The sequence below is a fragment of the Protobothrops mucrosquamatus genome, unplaced genomic scaffold, assembly GCF_001527695.2.
Source record: "Protobothrops mucrosquamatus isolate PMUCROS unplaced genomic scaffold, P.Mucros_1.0 scaffold2041, whole genome shotgun sequence".
Lineage (NCBI taxonomy): Eukaryota > Metazoa > Chordata > Lepidosauria > Squamata > Viperidae > Protobothrops > Protobothrops mucrosquamatus.
The window spans coordinates 89,512-109,429 of NW_015388148.1; the positions used below are offsets into that span (position 1 = coordinate 89,512).

The 19,918-nt window shown below is 39.4% G+C and overlaps 3 protein-coding genes across 3 annotated transcripts in view; 1 reads left to right on the forward strand and 2 right to left on the reverse strand.

Annotated features, from left to right (window-relative positions):
* The window catches only part of LOC107294650 (E3 ubiquitin-protein ligase RNF135-like), an 11,804-nt gene extending 8,178 nt beyond the window's left edge, over nt 1-3,626 (reverse strand). The window contains exons 1-2 of the mRNA XM_015823901.2: nt 3,270-3,626; nt 745-909 (exon numbers count right to left, since the gene is read on the reverse strand). Coding sequence (XP_015679387.1) covers nt 745-909; nt 3,270-3,626 — 522 coding nt within the window. The remainder of the gene's footprint in view (nt 1-744; nt 910-3,269) is intronic.
* Nucleotides 3,627-6,642: 3,016 nt separating this feature from the next.
* On the forward strand, nt 6,643-14,336 carry TEFM (transcription elongation factor, mitochondrial). Its single transcript, XM_015823904.2, has 4 exons — nt 6,643-6,681; nt 10,706-11,133; nt 12,810-12,956; nt 13,747-14,336. Exons 1-4 carry the CDS (start codon nt 6,645-6,647, stop codon nt 14,185-14,187), a joined length of 1,053 nt encoding a protein of 350 aa, XP_015679390.1. The 5' UTR covers nt 6,643-6,644; the 3' UTR covers nt 14,188-14,336.
* An 851-nt stretch (nt 14,337-15,187) lies between these two features.
* ATAD5 (ATPase family AAA domain containing 5) lies at nt 15,188-19,461 on the reverse strand (the record flags this gene model as incomplete). Its single annotated transcript, XM_015823902.1, has 5 exons — nt 15,188-15,319; nt 15,527-15,691; nt 16,272-17,104; nt 17,937-18,109; nt 19,296-19,461. Coding segments are annotated over 5 exons (1,410 nt in total), but the record flags the coding sequence as incomplete, so codon positions are not given.
* Between the last annotated feature and the right edge of the window lie 457 nt (nt 19,462-19,918).

Consider the following 19,918-nt stretch of genomic DNA (forward strand, 5'->3'; position numbering starts at 1 on the left):
ATCTCCCCTCCTTCCGCCGTGCCCTCAAGACATGGCTTTTCCATCAAGCGGGATTGGCCTAGGGGGGGATTTTATAGGGATTTTAAAGGGATTTTATAATTTTTCTAATACAGGTTAATTAATATATATTTTAATTTGGCTTTTAGATATTTATTGTATAGCTCTGTTTTTATTTACCTGTAAGCCGCCCTGAGTCCCTTGGGAGAAGGGCGGGGTATAAATTAAAGTAAAAAAAAAAAAAAAAGTACCGGTAGGTGGCTTCAGCTGGCAATCCTCTCTCTTTGTATGTTGCTCACAACGGTCTCCTTTTCCTTTAATGACTGCTCTTCCAGAAAATGCAGAAAAGCAGGAAATGCCAAAGGGAACAATTTAGTAACCGAAAGAGAAACGGAAATAAATACTGGGCAATGTCCAGCCAGAGTGTCTGCACTCTAATAAAGGAGAATATTTGTAGCTCAGGGTTGAAATGAGGGGGTTCTACCCAGAAGCCGGAGCTTCTCTTGGTCCATTTTTCGAGCATCTCCTGAATGGGGGAGGGGGGTTAAATGCCTTGTCTAGTGCCATGTTGCTCTAACTGGTCTGCAGGACAGACTCCCACTTGTAATGAAGCACAGAATCTGGGTACTCCTCAGTGCCATCAGGGCTGTCTTTCTGGAGAGCAACCTTTAGTGTCAGCTGGAACCTGACTCCTCTGAGAGCCTGAATTTCTTCTGTGAATTTCTAGAAGATCTGCGGGATGCACACCTTTCCAAGAAAACTTCTCTTGTGTCTACATTGAGGGGGTGGCCTTGATACACGTCCATCTGTCAACCCTGCAGTTAGTTCCCTATTACCCACGGCATCTGCCTGAAGACAAGCTTTTTGTTTTTCTTCCGGATCAAACAGATCCAGGATCTCCTTCTGATAGTCCTGGGTAGTTCAACATTTTGGAGATGGGGATGTGGGTCAAACACCTCCTGAATGGCCTTCCTTCTCTCCTTTATATGTGGGGGAGCAGAAGGCCAATATTTCCTCGGAAGCAATGGCTTAAGCAGGTGCTGCTTCACTGCTCCCATAACGGGAGCTCATCCAAGATGTTGTGAACAACACTCAACACTCTGGAGTGGCCCTGGTGTTTGCATTTCAGCCAATAGCTGACTGATGTAGTCATCTGTATTCAACATGTTGCAGATATACATAATACTAAAGTGTCTCTAATTGGAGAGTTCAGAGTAGATCAGTTGCAACCAGACTGCGGAACTCAGCCTTGCTTTTTCTGCCAGGCCTCAACCATCTCATTTACATACCTATAGCCCTGACTCAGTTAGAAACAGTTTATCACACCTACTCCATACCTAATGCAGGGCTTTGTGCCACCATCCCTCCGGAGCTGAGAAAGGTGTAGTTTACAATACTCTCCCAGACAACTTCAACCACAGAGCTCCATAGAGCTCAATGTAAACCTCTGATATGTTTGTTTACCCTTCATTGTATCTATATATATATATAGTACAGTATATTCTTTGATTTGGGTATGTCTAAATGTTAATGAAATTGCTGCTGCTTGGGTTCTTTGCACAAGCCCAGCCTTGTATTTCCTGTTCATGTATCCCACTGTTGCTTGTCATGCCGACTGCATTCGCAATTGCCAATAGCAGGGACCACAGAATTTCCTGGTGTGGTTGCATCAGCGTGCTGACACTCTCACTGTGACAAATTTCTCTGAGTGTGACAGGATTAGTTCAGTGTGAGAGGATTTTTGTTCAATGCCGCAGGTTGGGGCTGGGGATCAACCTGTGGGTGGGCAGGTCCTATCTAGTAAACTGCCAGGCTGTGAAGTGGCACAAGAGGAAGTGGTCCAGAATCCCCAGGGCGTAATTAAAAACATGATCAGTTTGGACTCACTCCACTCCCACAAGAGAAAATGTTTTACTGATTCTAGATTCTTAAATATAACTTTTAAGAAAACAAGGCACACTGCACAATTTTTCACCAAGCACCTCGAGATCTAGACTGTTCATTTTTTTCCCTTTATGTCATTAGCTGGTCAAGTCTAACCTTAGCTATTTAAATTAGATTCATATCAGCATATCGCAAACTATTGTTTCCTTTAGCAATAAAATATATTAAATAAACAAATAAATAAATAAATAAATATTTTAGGGATCTGTGCATTATCTTTCCAGTTCCTTCAGTTCCTTATCAAAAGTTTTTGTGTCAGCAACAGTAAAAGTCTCACATTTCTTGATCACATTGTTTTCTGATGAATGTTAACAAGAAAAATGCAACTTACATGCAACCCCCCCACACACATTTTAGGATTCTACTTGGGAAAAAGCAAAAAATTGACTTTTTAAAAAAATTATCACTGATACATAACAGCTGTAGATTCACACAGAATATTAAATTAAGCAAAAATTGACAAATGTTCACACACAGTGATTATAAATCATGGCTTGTAGATTACAGTTAGCCAAGCTAAAACTGCATAATGGCTCAGTACCACGCATATATCCAGCTAAAGTATTTGAATCCCTCAAAGCTAAAAACTTTTTGCATCATAAATAAGCCTCTTTATAAGGGCCTGAATCGAATAACAGTTTTGACAGTTGATACTTTAGAGCAGGGGTCTCCAACCTTGGCAACTTTAAGACTTGTGGACTTCAATTCCCAGAATTCCTCAGCCAGGAATTCTGGGAATTGAAGTCCACAAGTCTTAAACTTGCCAAGGTTGAGGACCCCTCCTTTAGACCCATGAAAAAAAGACATAAACAATTAAAAAAAGCTGGAAACAAATAGCCTGACTGGTGAACAGAAGACAGATGGGAATAACCAATCATTTCCTTTTTGATTATTCGTTTACCAAGAATGAAGCCTTTCAAGTACACCTCAGGGGTCATCAATGCAGAAGATCCCAGGTTCAAATTTAAACCCTGCTCACACTGGTTAATGCAACAAAACCTATTACAGTCTGGGAGTAGTAACCTTTTCTCCAAAAATGCCCATCCTGTCAACAGCAAGCTCTTTCTTTAGAGTGCATGTGTGTGTGTACTCACACACACACACACTACATACACAGAGATTTAAAATGTGTCATGGATATAATATATAATAACCCTTTCTTAACCAATCTAAATCTGCATTTCATACTACAGATAGAAGGGAGAGATCGGCTTGTCTAGAAGCTCAGAATAACAATGACAGGACCGAAAGCCACCCAGCTGGTCAACCCCCCAAAGAATCACGGCTAGACCCCAATATTAGAGCCGCCGGAGACCATTCCTTCTCACCTGAAAAGCGCGCCTGGCAGAGGAGAAGTCCCGCTTGCATCTCGGCCCGTCTGGGAAGGCCGGCTCCGCCGCCAGGCGCGTGGGAAGGGGGTCGCTGGAGGCTAGGCAGTTATATTTTTCCAGGACCAAGTTCAGCAAGACGGTGCGTTCGGGCAACTTGTCGCTCAGACGGCACTTGCACATGGGACATTGGCAGTTTCCGTGCTTGCCGGTCAGCCACTCCTGGATGCAGCTCAGGCAGAAGCTGTGGCCGCATTGCACCGTGGCCGGGTTGCTGAGCAGACTCAGGCAGATGGAGCACTCCAGGTCCTTCGCCGTCAGCCACACGGGCTGCGGCTCCTCTACAGCAGAAGCCATGGCTATCATCCCCCGAAGGCGCCCGGGGCCACGCAGTTTATTCACCCCGCGCTGGCCACGCCCGCTGGGCCGCTTTTCCCGGCGGGCAGAGCGATGCGAGAAACAAAACAAAAACCGGCGGCTTGGGCAGAAATCGCTGTGGCGGGCTGCAAAACAGAGCAGAAATGACATGGATGACGTTCTTCTTCTCCCTCCTGCTATGCTGGTTCTCGTGTTCATGTCATACTGCTTAAAACTACGGGTAGTCCTCGACTTACAACACTTTGCTTAGTGACTGTTAGGGTTAGGGATCCCCATGGTCACGTGATTTATGTTGACATGCTTGGCAACTGACTCACATTTATGACAGTTGCAATCTCCCGGGGATCCCCTTTTGCGATCTTCTGACAAGCAGTGTCAATGGGGAAACCAGATTCACTTAACAACCATTTTACTAATTGAACCACTGCAGTGATTCACTTAACAAATGTGGCAAGAAACGTAAAATGGGGCAAGACTCAATACATTTCTCACTGAGCAACATAAATTTTGGGCTCAGTTGTGGTCATAGGTTGAGGACTACCTGTATTGTTATCGCAGAGATTTTAAAAAAAGGACTTCCTGGTCAGTTTTTGACTCCTGACTACTACATACCTGGTCTGATCCCTGCAGTTTTCCTGGCAAGGTTTTTTTGGAAGTGATCAGAAACCGAGAGAAACCCTAACCTAGCTGGCTTTGTGCCTAAGGCAGAATTAGAACTCTTTTCTTTAGTACAATAAATATTCATAGAAGAGGTTATTTGTAGCTCAGACTTGAAACTTTACAGTAAGAAATGCATTTGTCAAGTGTGCCGATTCTGTTTCTAACAGACATTTCAGGGCAACCAAATTAATGAAAAATATTAGCATAATTCAACATGGGAAGGCAGCTAACTGCATTTCTACATTAGCCATTATAAATCATCCAGTAATTGTAACAGCAATTTATTACAAAATTGGATACTATATCAACTCAGGGTAGGCATGAAAAGTCAGGACTATACAGTACAGAGTCCCCACAAACCAGCTCATTTTAATTTCTCTTTGAGGACTAACATTGCAACTAACACAGGAATACCCTTACACACTGTTGATGGCTAGAAGTTGTCAATGCTGGATCAACCGATGGAATCTTTTTTTCCCCAGTCTATCTCATAGTCTTGAGCACTTCTTCTCTTCCTGGTTGTTGTTGTTGTTGTTGTTGTTAATAATAATAAAAATGATGATGATGAAAGGGACCTTGGAGGTCATATAGTCCAGCCCCCTGCTCAGGCAGGAAACCCTATACAATTTCAGACAAATGGCTGTCCAGTTTCTTCTTAAAATCTTCCAGTGTTGGAGCATTCAGAGCTTCTGGAGGCAGGTTCCTCCACTGATTAATTGTTCTAACTGTCAGGAAATTTCTCCTTAGTTCTAGGTTGCTTCTCTCTTTGGTCAGTTTCCATCCGTTGCTTCTTGTCCTGCCTTCAGGCACTTTGGAGAATAGCTTGACTCCCTCTTCCTTGTGGCAACCCCTGAGCTATTGGAACACTGCTATCATGTCTCCCCTCGTCCTTCTCTTCATTAAACTAGACATACCCAATTCCAGCAACCATTCCTTATATGTTTTAGCCTCCAGTCCCCTGATCATCTTTGTTGCTCTTCTCTGCACTCTTTCTAGAGTCTCAACACTCTCTTCTAGAGTCTCTGCACTCTCTCTAGAGTCTTTTTTACATCGTGGTGACCAAAACTGGATGCAGTATTCCAACTGTGGCCTTAGCAAGGCATTGTAAAGTGGTATTAACACTTCACGTGATCTTGATTCTATCCCTCTGTTAATGCAGCCTAGCACTGTGTTGGTTTTTTTGGCAGCTGCAGCACACTGCTGGCTCATATTTATCCTACTTCAGATACATTATGCAAAGAAGGCTCTAATTTTGGAAAAGTGGAAGGAAAGAAAAGAGGATGGCCAGTAACAAGGTGGATGGACTCAGTTACAGTGACTATATGAATGCTATTGAAAGAGTTGAAGGACCAGGTTAGGGACATTTTTGTCATGAAAAAAAAATCTATGTGGTTGTTGGGAGTTGAAAAATGACTTGATAGCACACAATAAATAAAAACAATATTCAGTTTGGTCTAGGGGTGAAGACACCAGGCTAGAAAGTGGGAGACCCAGAGTTCAAGTCCTGTCTTAGCCATGCAAGGCAGCTGGGTGACTTTGAGCCCGTCTCTCAGCCCAACCCACCTCACAGGATTGTTGTTGGGAAAATAGAAAGAAGAAGGTGTGTTGAATAGATTCACCACCTTATTTTAAAATAATAAAGGTGGGATATCAAACAAACAAAATTGTCTCTGTACTAGAAACAGTTGAAGGTCATCTTTATTATATACTTGTTTTATGTATTATGTACTTTTTAACTTCATCCTTATAGTCCCTTTCCCTTTCCCCCCTTTAGATTGTATTTTAATATATTTTGGAGCTCCTGCTGACAACGGGCAAAACCATCTTTGCAGCCTTTACTGTTGCTTGCAGAGCTAAAGGGAGTCAATCACAAACGTTACAATTTCCCTTTTCAGCAAAAAGGGTTACAGAACTTGGCAGACACAGGTGTTGAAGGACACAAAAACAACACGTCCTCTTGTTTAAATCGTGCAAGGAACCGTGTCTTTAGCCAGGCTCACAGTCGCTTCTTAGGTTGCTCCGGGCACACACACACGCACGGCCATCTCGCCTCCTTGTTTCCCAGCGATTTAACGACTGGGGAAAAGGAGAGTTGCTTTCCGCAAAGGACTCTCTCCGAAGCCCCTCTCTTTCGAGGGGTTTGATTAGCCCCTTCCGAATGTCAATCTGGCAGAGAGCGATTGCGAAACCTCCCCGCACGCAGGAGCCTTTTTCCGCTGGGCCGGAACTATCCGCCTTAACTTTCAATGCAGCCGGTACTTTGCTTTCGGGGACCGGGCAAACAGGAAACGGGGAGAGGAGTAAAAAGCGCGTGGCGCCGGTTAGAAGAAGGCGAGGATGAGCTTGAAGCGCCTTCCCGAGCTCTTCTGGGGCGGTAAGGAGGCGGCGTGGGGAAGCGCTGCCCTTCAAGCGGCCGCTCGTGCAGGCATTCCTCGCGGAGGGACCACGGAGTTTGCAGAGGGTCTCGTCTTATAAAGTGGGAAAGCGAATGTTGCCAAGCTTGAGCGATCAGAAAATAATGTTTTGGCCGTTGCTGCCGCCCGGGTAATCTAAGTACAGGTAATCCTCGATTTACAACAGTTCGTTTAATGACCAGAGTTACAAGGCCACTGGAAAAAAGTGACTTATGACCGTTTTTCACACTTATGACCATTGTAGCATTCCCCATGGTCACGTGATCAAAATTAAGATGCTTGACCACTGGCTCATGCTTATGACGGTTGCTGTGTCCCAGGTTCATTTGACCCCCTTTTGCGTCCTTCTGACAAGCAAAGTCAATGGGAAGCCAGATTCGCTCAACAACTAGGTTACTAACTTAACAACTGCAATGACTCACTTAACAGCTGTAGCAAGAAAAGTCGTAAAATGGGACAAAACCCACTTAGATGGGCAAGAGTGGTGGTGACACTGGTAATGCATTTGCATGCAGGAAATGGAATTACCGTAGTGTCTGCCCTGTTAATTGCATGCTTGTAAGATATATAGCGATCCCAGGAAATAAATGAAGATATGCCAGTTTTTTTTTCAACTTGGTGCCCTCCAGTTGTGTGGGGAATTTGTAATCCATCACAACTGGAGGACGCCTTTGGAGAAAGCTCCCTCAATATATTTGGTCTAGTGCAGGGGTAGGCAACCTTGGCTCTTTTATGACTTGTGGACTTCAACTCCCAGAATTCCTGAGCCAGCATGGCTCAGCTTGGAAACCTCTCCCTTTCCCCTCAGCATGGCTGGCTCAGGAATTCTGGGAGTTGAAGTCCACGAGTCATAAAAGAGCCAAAGTTGCCTACCCCTGGTCTAGTGGTTAAGGCATCAGGAAAGAGTGGGAGACGGGAGTTCTAGTCTCCTTAGGCATGAAAGCTTGCTTATGACCTTGGGCCAGTTTTATCTCTCAACCGTACCCATCTCACAAGGTTGTGGTTGTGGGGAAAATAGGAGGAGGAAGGAGTACAGGTAGTCCTCAATTTACGACAATAATTGAGCCCAACATTTCTGTTGCTAAGTGAGACAGTTAAGTTGATAACATTGTTAAGTGACTCTGGTTTCCCCATTGACTTTGCTTGTCAGAAGTGACTAAAGGGAGATCACATGATCCTGGGACACTGAAACCATCATAAACACGAGTCAATTGCCAAGTATCTGAATTTTGACCACGTGACCACAGGGAATGCTGCATTGGTTGTAAGTGTGAAAAACGGTCATGAATCATTTTTTTCAGTGGCATTGTAACTTTGAATGGACACTAAATCAACTGTTGTAAGTTGAGGACTACCTGTATTAGGTACGTTTGCTGCCTTGAGTTACTGTATTTCTAAAAAGAATAAAGGTGGGATAAAAATAAATGTGGTTTTAATAGGAGACAAGAAATGCATTCTGTGCATGTGCTTCTGGGGCCTGCACATATTGGCAGAATGTCTTTTATGGATTATCCGAAAATGGATGTTAGGCAATAGGTCTAAATTTTTTAATTTAACAATTAGAATGGAGCAAATTGCTTGGATACAGTTTTCTCTGGTAGGTTCACTTTGCTGTGAAAAAGCCTGTAAAATCTTGTTCCTTGGTAGGATCAGTAATGATGGATAAACTTTCCCCAAAATCATAGAGAACTGTTCATTTTTACTATTGAATGCATTTTGGAGTGTATTTGAGAATAGAGCTGGGCAGAGATAAAATCGAAGGGCAAAATGTAATTTGGAGCACATGTACATATAGAATATTTGGGAACTACTTAAACGAAACAGGTCCTTGCGTGTGATCGTATATCAGCTGCAAAGGGCACTTATAGGAGCCCAGGAAAAGATGCACCTATTTTAAGTTGTTTCTTGAAAAGTGCTATGTGCTGTTCCATTAATGCTTTGAATCACATTTTGCATTTTCAATCCAGAAATTTTCACATTGTGTTGAGGTTTACTTGGGTTTGGGCAATGCTCAGTATAAACAGAGATGGGACATACCATGACTTATTTTGGAAAATACTTACCCCTCTTTTCTTTTCTTTTTTAACTGGCACCTTTTGAGATTTAGTTGAACAGATTAAATTGCTTTTTATTATCATAGCTTTACCATTTGAACAAACTAAAATTGAACAAATGAGTAGCTATTGTCACTTGACCTAGTAGCATTTATCAAATATCGGAGGGGAGAGACAGTATCTAGTAGCCACACATTTTACATTAAGTGGTTTGCTTAACTATAGTTTGTTCAACAAATTACTGTTGGCTGTGTTTGCAGGATATGCTCAGCTAAAAAGTATAGTAAATATATTTGTGCTTGCACTTTGTAGTTTCATGGAGTTCCCTGATTGCAAAATGATTCAGCAACTGAGGTTTGCAACCAAAATTGAGTAACTAGAAATCTTAAATAAGGCCTCTTTCAGGTTCACACAGTATTGTGAGTTAAAAAATGAGGCATATAACATTGAGTTTTTAGCTTTGCACATCAGACATATACAGGTAGTCCTTGACTTCCAACAGTTTGTTTAGTCACTGTTTGAAGTTACAACGGCACCCAAAAAAGTGACTTATGACTGTTTTTCACAGTTACAACTGTTACAGCATCCCCATGATCCTATGATTAAAATTCAGAGGTTTGGCAACTGGTTCATACTTATGACCATTGCCATGTCCCAAGTTCATGTAATCACTTTTTGCGACCTTCTGACAAGCAAAGTCAGTGAGGAAGCCAAATTCACTTAGCAACTGGGATACTAACTTATCAACTGCAGTGATGCACTTAACAACTGAGGCAAGAAAGGTCGTAAAATGGGGCAAAACTCACTTAACAAATGTCTCACTTAACAACAGAAATTTTGGGCTCAATTTGTAGTCATAAGTTGAGTACTACCTGTGCAGCCTAAATAAACAAAATAACAGGTGGATTCACACAACAGGTAGGTTAATATTTTAGCCTATTTAAAAAGGGAATTTTAATTTTAAAGATTTCCAAATCTTAAACTCCCTCTTGCTGATAATTTTAACTTCTGTTTTACAGATGATCCCTTCAAATAAATAATTAAAAATCAAAGTAATAATTTTAAGAAAATGTATTTGTTTATTAAATTAACATCTCATAGAATAAATCTGGGCGGCTTATAGTGACATAAAAGCACGAGTATAAAAACTTTAAAGCATTAACAACAATTAAATGATTAAAACCCAAAATTTGCTATCAGTAATCCAAATCCAATTGATTTCGGTAGGATTTGAAAATGGCTTATTTGCTCCAATTGAAGACTAGAAGCTAATCTTTAGGCAAAACTCTAGGCTTTTTACTAATAGGAAATCAATTTCTGAATTCTCTTTATCATTTAGTATTTTATATGAATCCAGACAATTGTGGGTTATTAATAAACTATGTCTACAGTAGATCAGCTTCAATGGTAGTGTGTAAAGGCTTTCCTGAATGTGGAAAGCTGTCACTTTTCCATCCCCCATGCCCCCAAGAAAACAACATAACATTTGGGGCTATTGTAGTAAAAGAGAGGATGAGTAAGGACAGAAGAGGTCTAAATACAATAGTTCTGGGGGGGGGGGAATCTGTTCTCATAAATGAACAAAATTTGAACACAGAAATGGGATAAAATGGTTCAGCTTTTGGTAGAATGTTTAGGACGGGCTTTCAAACCTATCCCTTTTATGACGTGGACTTCAACTCCCAGAATTCCTCAGCTAGATATGCTGGCTGAGGAATTCTGAGAGTTGAAGTCCACAAGTCATAAAAGGACCAAGTTTGAAGACCCCTGGTTTAGGATGGGTAATACTTTGAAAAATTCACATAAGAACTGAGAAAAGTGCCTTAGCATTTCTAGTAGAATAACTAGGAATCTGACTTCATCAGTAAATGCTTGAACTAATTTTGTTACTGATGCTAGTGGAATGACTGAAATCTCCCTTTATTTTCAGGAAGGAGATGCTTCCTTCAGGTTCTGCTTCCTTCGTCTCAAGGTCTTTGGTACCATAAGAAATCTACCTGTGCCACAAAACAGATCTCTCCGTCAGGAACTGAAGCAAAAGATGGAATAGACGCCTTGTTTTCTTCTGAACAGCAATCTGTTATTTTGCGGTTTCTCAATTCAGCCTCCGAAGAAGAACTTTCTACTGTTAAACTATTGCAAGGGAAAAAGTCTCTTAATGTAATAGAGTATAGAAACAAGCACGGGCCATTTCAGGAATTACAGAGTTTACTGCAAGTGCCTTCTTTTCAGTATAAAACAGCCGTTAAAGTATGCAGCTTTATTCTCAACCCTCTAGAAAAAGAAGAGAAAAAAACATGCACTCCGATGTCTGCAAGGAAATGCATCAGTCCTGCAATTAAAAAAAGCAGGCTGAAGGTACGATTGTCAGCAGGAATCAATATTTCCCCTACATCCTAGTGTAGAGTTCATCTTTGTTGTAATTGAGAGTTGCTCTTTCAACATAGCTGCCTTTCCAAAGTTTAATAATAGAATATTATTATATAGTGTGACTTATTTCCAAGACTCAAATAGATTTGATTGTGAGAAAAATCACTTGTGAATTACTTCGCATTTTGAGGTATGTTGGTAACTGAGAAGAGGTTGGGCAAGATAAGAAAAGCTCTGTAATTCACTCAAAATCAATGGTGAGTAGGCAGCCTTAAATAACAAATAAATACATTAAAAAATGATGCCAGGGTAGAAGTGGTTGTTAAGAAAGCTTTAAATTCCTTGGCAGAGGCCGAAAACCAAAAGCAATTCTTTTTCAAGCAGGATTCTGAGTTCTCTTTAGTACGTTTTGCTTAACACTTCCAGTTTCCCTTGCCTGCTTATAAAATAACTCCCAACACTGCTAAATACCTAAGATTGTAAGTCAGTAAACACCAGGCTGCATACCAGATTTACAGTATTCTTCAATTAAAAGTATGAGGCTTAAGAAAAAACCTGGAAGTTTGTCTGCCTTCCTTATCTGAACATGACTTTTTTGCATCTTAGATTGGCAAAATTATATGAAATGATAGGAACATAAAGAGTCATTCTAGAAGAATTGAGACTACTTTAGTAAAATTATTTATTCATTTATTTAGAGAATTTTTATGGCTGCCCACTCACTCTCAATGACTCTGGGTGATTTACAAAAATATGCCTGGGGTTTTTAGGCGTTTTCAGTAGATCCTTCTGCTCTAACACAAACGAATATTTAAATTTCAGTTCCAGAAATAGCTTATTCGATACAGGCCAGCAATTAGAAGCATAAGGAAAAGTTCCTCAAATGTGTCCTGATTCACAACTGGTCTTTCGGGTTGGGAATTTTAGGAGTGGTACTCGCAGTTCTGGAGTGTACAGGTTTAGGGAGTGCTACATCAAAAGTGGTGTGCCGATGGCTAAATAAATACATTTGATTTTTATGCGTGGAAGTTCTCAACCATTTGAGTTTATGATTGATGACCATCTTTAGGATTAACATGCCTTTAGGATTAATAACCATCCTGTCTTTGCTTTGTATTAAAAATCCGAATAAATGTAAATAAATTTTATAGCTATGTTCAGGAGCAATTCCATGTTCTCTAGTAAGTGAAGGAAAGGAAAAGCAGGTAGTTCTTGACTTACAACCTTTCCTTTAATGACTGTTTGAGGTTACATCGGCAACGGAAAAAAATGACGACTTTTTCACACTTATGACTGTTGCAACATCCCCAGTCATGGTGATCAAAATTTGGATGCTTGGCAACTGGCATGTATTTATGACAGTTGCAGTGTCCCAGGGTCACGTGATCACCGTTTGTGACCTTCTGACAAGCCAAGTCAATGGGAAAGCCAGAATCTCTTTACAGCCATATTACTAACTTAACAACTGCAGTGATTCATTTAACTGTGGCAAGATAGGTTGTAAAACGGGACAAATCTCGCTTAACAACTGTCTTGCTTAGCAGTAGAAATTGTGGGCTCAGTTGTGGTTGTGAGGACTACTTGCATCTTTACTTACACCAGAAAACCTGTGGCTGTAAATGAATATTTAAATGCCGATACCTCTTTTTCATTTTCCCTTTCAGACTGCCAAGAGTATTGTATCTATTGTTTTTGGTGTGCAAAAAATTTCATGGGCTCATGTTAACAGAGATTTGGTTGTGCAGAACTGGCATTTGGAAAACTACAGAAATAAGGAAGAAACATTCACACCAGCAACCTACCTTGATACAGTAAGCCATCTTATGTTGTCTTGGTGGGGGTCCCCTTTTTCATTCTTGAAGTGTTTTACAGCAACCGGGAGGTCTGTATGTCACACGTGAACTCATGATTTTAGTTTTGTCACAGCCACCCAATTTTATAGAATTGGCATCCAATAGATAATATCATGTGTGTGAAGAACTTTTGTTAAGCCCTTGTGCGGCCCGGTTCCCAATGGGCCTGGCTGCAGCCCAAGGGTTGGGAACCCCTGTTCTAGAGTGTACCTTACCTTTTTGCAGCGACATGCACAAAATAGCATGTTTAGCTAGCAAAAATCTGCCAGATCTCTAGCCCACTTTTGAGAAGAATATTAGATAGATAGATAAACCTTTATTGTCATTTTTTCCTTTGGGCACAATGGCACACATTAAAAATGAAATTTAGTTGCTTCCTCTCAAAGCGTACACATACGTAACACACATTTAAAACATACTATATACAACATACGTATAGACCTACACCCTTAAATATAAGTAACATATAAATATTCCCATCTAGAGGCAGTTTTTGATGGACCCAATTCATTCTATACCAAGTTAAATCACGAGTTTGTATATTTACTCATTCAAAACTGCTTTTAAAGTACAGTTCAAAATAATTTCATTGTAGAATATTTTTACGAAGGTCATTACTTTCCGAAAGTTATTTGGGGAACATATACATACGTTTCTCGTCGATTAATGTAACCAATGCATGCTTTAGGATGTGTGGTGCTGCGTTATTCGGGTTGGATAAATCTGACTTATACTTTGTTTGTTTCAGGTATCTACTATCATATCCAAGATTCCTGAAGCAGACTTTTACGTTCTGGAAAAAGTTGGACTTCCTCCCACAAATGCTGCCTTGTTTCCAGTAACGTTGCATCTTCGTATAATGGAAGCTGTACTTTATGCATTATTGCAAAAAAGTTTTGGAAAGGATGGACAACCCCAAGTACTGAGCATGGCCCGGAATGCTGTAGGCAGATATTTTGGGCTGATGTTGGGAGAGGCACGAATTAGTGGAGTGGACCTTGTAAAACAGTTTCTCTTGGACTCCGCTAAAGAAACATCCCACGTGAGCTTTGCAAACAACATAGCTACCAGGCAAATGCATGCAATGTTGGGTAATCCATGGAGAAGAGAGGAGGAACTATGTGATTCATTATTGCAGGCAATAGCATTTTATGAGCTTCTGGTATTGGACACCTATGAAATGTCTTAAGAATTAAATAAATTCATGATTGTGCAACTTCTGGATCGTACGGCAGATCTGTGACATTTGATGTAATGTTACAAAAGTTGAGGTAATCTTGAGGTGTTAGTGTCAAAATTATTTTCTATTCTCAGCTTATCTTGCCCTCCCTAGCTTTAGATAACAATTAAACACATTCAAAATGAAAAAAAATATATAATTAACATGTTTTGGATCGGTGACAAGTAACAAATAAGCAACCTGTTAATGTTTCAAAGCCATATATTGTATGTTTGGTAGAAGATGCTAAATGCTTAACCACATCTTACCAAGAGGTTTGTTTAAAACGTAAGAATGGTTTTAATGATTACTTTTCCATACAAAAAGAAGTCAGAGAAATGAGCGGTGGAGCCCAAAATTTGCATTTTTACATCACAAAATCACCATATAAAAAGTTAAGCCCTTCCTTCCAGATATTTTATTTTATTGTGGGGATAGAAACTTTAAAAAAATCAAGCGTTGGTACAACAATAAAATAGTATAAAAAGATTTACAGAAATAAACAGCTGAAAAGAGCTGTCAATGTAACAAAGGGATTTACAAAATTTGCTGTTTTCCTTCATAGCCTTTTCCTGCTAGAGACAAATGTTCAGGGCTGCACATTTGCAGATGCATCCAACACATCAACCACGTCAATCTAAAGCAGGGCAATTGTTGAATGTCCCCTGGTAACATTTGGTTAATCTGGATCTATTGCTAGATCAATAGATCAATTCAAATAGATGCTTTTTTTAAAGCTTATCACTGCATCAACTGATTGACTTGAAAATGATGTGGCTTTCTAATGTTTATTAACATCAGAAAGCCACATCTTTTTCAAGTCAATCAGTTGATGTAGTGATAAGCTTAAAGCTATTTTTTTTTAAAAAAAGAATTGATCTGAATTGATCTATTGTTCAAATTAAAAGCTGACCTGGAATGTGGAAAGTAATTAATTGGTACACCTGCATCCTTCATAAATAAAGATTAAAAATATAATTGTCTTTTGAATATACATTTCTATTTACAATGTTATTCTTGGCCACTGTTTTAAGGAAAGTCAGTTGCCAGGCTGTTCAAAATTTCTTTGGGAAGATGAATTCCTTCCAGGTAATGAAGAAACCTGTTTGGGGGGGGGAAAAAATAGCAGTAGTTTAGATGTAAGTATCAAGATGAAAACATTTTGATCATTTTTAACCATTTATAATTTTGTCTTTTGTCTGAAACTCAAGATACATACACACGTTGTATTCCAACACACCAGAAAGTAAACCCCTCAGATTTACTTCTATAGAAATCTGTCCAGAACTGAGCAACTATAGATACTTACCTCCTTTTTGTCTTCCCTTGTTCTTTCTGTTTCTCTGATTTACAAATGTTGCGAAGAATTGGCAGATATTCCATTACACTGGCTTGTCTGTTATTAAGACTTAAAGGTGTACTGGAAAACACAGTTTTAATTAATTCTATCCTCTTCTGTGCATTATAGTGAACACTGTAAAAGAGAAGTACATAATATATTTTCCATCACAGTTATATTTTTAGAAGTGAGTATCTACAGCAGATTGTTGAATTAATATCTTAAAGTTTCCTGATCCTTTCCTTGTGCTCTGTAAGAAAGCTGGAATATCTTTTTTAAAAAATGAAGGTCTCAGGAATCATGTAATAAGCAGAGATTAAGACTGGATATTAAACGTAAAAAACATACAAATCAATGCTAAATCTTCCATTCTCATTTTACTACTTCTAAGCCCTTATCTAAGTTAGATGAGACACAGTATAAAGAGCAGCAGCTTGGATAAGTGTAAAATTTTTCTCATGTATTAAACAAGTTTACTTCTAAAACAACTTTGTTGATAAAACTGCTCTCTACCTTAGAAATTAACACACCAATGTGAGTCTCTGCCTTCGCTGTCTTCAGTTTCAAACTCAATTTCTCCTAACGAGCATTTTATATCCAGGCCTTAATCAAAATAATATAAGCTCTTTGTTCTCTTTAGGGCTTCTGCTTTACCTATTAAGGACACCCTTTTGCCATTTCGTTCTGTAAAACCTAAGAAAAGTTTTGACTTTACCTGGAATTAGCTGCTGACCGACCAAAGTATAAATCAGCTTGTTCTTTTGAAACATGGAGAGTGAGTTCTTCAAATTCATTCTTCCTGAGAGTTTTACTACAGTTCAAGCAACTTTGATTTTTCATGATTTTTGAAATGCTCTTAGAGCATTTGTTAAAACTTAATGCCTCCATTGTTGCTTTTAGTTCGCCAGAGCTTTGAGAACTCCACCAGTCAGTATAGTCCGCACTAAATTCATCAGAGAGACCATTTTTTATTTTTCCTTTAGTCCAAATAAAATCTTCATATTTACCAGCCTGCTTTGATGCCTGGGTGGGCTCAGTGAAACAACAGTCCAAGAAAGACATATTGTCCAGGAATTCAGTTAAGGAATTTAAACACTGGAATATAAATACAGAATCTTTTGCATTGACTGATGTTCCATCCTTCAGTGCCATTGTGCCAACATTCGTAGGTTCCACTGGGCCTGCTTCTTCTAAGCATGAAGTGCTTGTGTTGGGTGATAGTGTTACAAACCCAGAGTAATTTAATTCACATTCAAATAAATCGCTATCGTCCAATACAGCCATTTTTTTCGGACATTTTGATCGTTTAGCCTTTTTCATAGGAGGGGCTTCCTCTACGTACTCAACATCAATGCATGTACGATTTGAAGCCTTTTCTGCAATAAAGCTACACGCCGGACTGGCTATTTCAATTGCTTCTGGAATTATATTAAGTGGCAAAGATGAGATGTTTTCAAGGTTGCTATAAATAAAATCTGTATTCCTCATCTGGAATTCTGTGAGCAGATGTATGAGTTTGTTCCAATCTTCTTTTGTTCTCATTTCACGCTGTAGAGAAACCATTAGTTCATTATCATTCACGAAAAGAGAGATTTGGAGCCTATTTTGATTTTAAACGCTGTCTTTCATCACACCAGAAATAATTAATAAAATCAGATACATTGAAATCTATCAGAAAAGGACAATTTGTGTTTTGAAAAAGTAATTTTCTAAACGTGGTTGCTTAACTCTGTAGAATTAAGTTTCTTATAATTTCTGTCTTTTAAAAATTACCTTTTTATTCATACAGGTAGTCATCGACTTACAGCCCTTCATTTAAACACCTTTTGAAGTTACAACAGTGCTGAAAAATGACTTACAACTAGTCCTCTCATTTATGACTGCTGCAGCATCCCCAGTCACATGACCTAAATGTGGGCACTTGGTCACTGACATATATTTAGGATGGCTGCAGTATCCCAGAGTCGTGCGATTACTATTTGTGACCTTCCTGGGGGGCTCCCACTAACAAGTCAATGGAGGAAGCCAGATTTGTTTGGTAAATCTATGTGATTCACTTAATGACTATAGTAAAAAGTTGTAAAATCAAGTGTGACTCAATGACCGTATCACTTAGTGATGGAAATTCCAGTTCTAATTGTGGTCGTTAAGTCAAGAACTACTTGTACTAAAGCCTGGATGGATATATAGCACTTGTAGGTAAAAAAAAAAAAAGTCCAGTGAGGCTCCCTTGTTCACTGACCATGTAGTACAGCTGAAGGAAAACAAATCCAAAGACAAGGAAGAGCAAATGGCCTAGCAAGATTCCTGGACAGGAACATTCCATGCTGCAACATTTGGTCGAAGATTCATTTCTTGTTAAACATTTTAGTAGATGTACCTTAAGAAACGAGAACAAATCTTCGGAAGGCAAAAATATGTTCTTAAGTCCAAGCAGATTCTCAGTGCAGCCAGTACTACATTGTGGAATATTCTCAAGAATAGGTTTCTTTGAATTTGAGCTAGTTGTTCCTTTGATGTTCTGCTGTGTGCCACTGATCTCTGTCCTGTTCCCTGTACAAAAAAGTTTTAAAAGTTTAAGGGTGTTAAATCATGATATCCGGATGTACCTGAAGATATGTAACTATAGATCAGGGGTAGGCAACCTTGGCTCTTTTATGACTCGTGGATTTCAACTCCCAGAATTCCTGAGCCAGCATGGCTCAGCTTGGAAACCTCTCTCTTTTCCCTCAGCATGGCTGGCTCAGGAATTCTGGGAGTTGAAGTCCACGAGTCATAAAAGAGCCAAGGTTGCCTACCCCTACTATAGATAGTCTTTGGGTCAGTCCATTTGTTCAGTGACCAGCCAAAACTATGATGGTGCTGAACGAGTGGTGCTTACCCTATAATCTAGCTGTCCCTATGGTGACGTGATTGCAACCTGCCAGTTTCCTACAAGCAAAGTCAATGGGGAAGCTGGTAGAAAATCAGAAATCAAGGACACACGAGGTCCTCCTTTAACGACCCACACAATCCTAGTTTAACTGTGGCAACTGTGACTGCCAGAATTGCAGTCACTGTGGGGCATGATCATAGGATGTTATACTTTATGACTTGTCATACAACAGTGGCAATTTCACCCCAACTGCCATCCTAAGCCAAGGACTTTCTGAATCTAAAGTACGTGCAAAGTAAGATTTTTAGCAGATTTTTCAAATAACGCTGATATTCTTTTTGATACTGATAACAGTATCAAAGCTTTTTAATGTTGTCATTAATTCTTTGTGTATTTCCCACATTAATATAACAAGTTTTTCCCGGTAAGCTTAAAATTCACATTTTAAAATATGTAATTCATTAAATTCATTTAAAATTTCTATTGCAGCATAGAAACAGAATAGAGCCGTGGTGGCGCAGTGATTAGAATGCAGTATTGCAGGCTAACTCTGCCGACTGCACCACCATGACTCCATTTTGTACTGGAATTTGATACTATAAACATATTTAAACATAAAAGCCTAAACCAGGAGCGTCCAACCCATGGCCTAAGAGCCGCATGCGGCCCTGGACAGCTAGTCTTGTGGTCCCACAAGATCATAAACTTTTAACATTATTATATGATTTATTTACATTAACTATAGTATATATTTCATATGCAGACCAAGACAATTCTTCACTCAATCTGGCCCAGGCAAAGCAAAAGGTTTGTTTATGTTTCATTCAGTTTTAAGTGAGTTGTAATTATGATAGACTGTCATACCTTTTTCTTTCAAGTAACCAGCACCACTCTGGACCCAAAACTGTAAGTATAGAATACTCTGCCTGATGTCACAGTTATTCACAGTTAACAAGGCAGCAAAGTCTCTGATATTGGTTCTTAAATTCTCGGCCAAACACAGAACCTGGAGATAGCTAGCCACATTTATCTAAATATAAACAGATGAAACATTAACAACACTTGCCTTTAGTAAACATATCAAAGAATGCTCTATCACAAGACTACAAGTTGTATTTATTTGCTAGTGTTGTTAAAAAATAGGTAGTAAGCCAATTAGGAAGAGTGATGTTAGATGTTCATTTCCACGTTTCCATAATTAATTTTGTTACACAATGCATTGTTTTTAAATCCTTAATATGCAATAGACAGCATATATTGTACATTATAACTAAAAATGGGAACATTTATTGTATGTAGAGTGCTGAACATTACAATGCAGATAAATAAAACCTAGTTTCATACCACAAAAACTGGATTTCATTTGGAAAACCAACCCAAAAAGACTTTTAAAGCAGATGAGTATTAGGTTTTTTTGTTTTTGTTTTTTTTGGCTTGAAGGCCACACCAGTGACTAGCACCTTGAGGCTGCCTATGAATATCTTCTG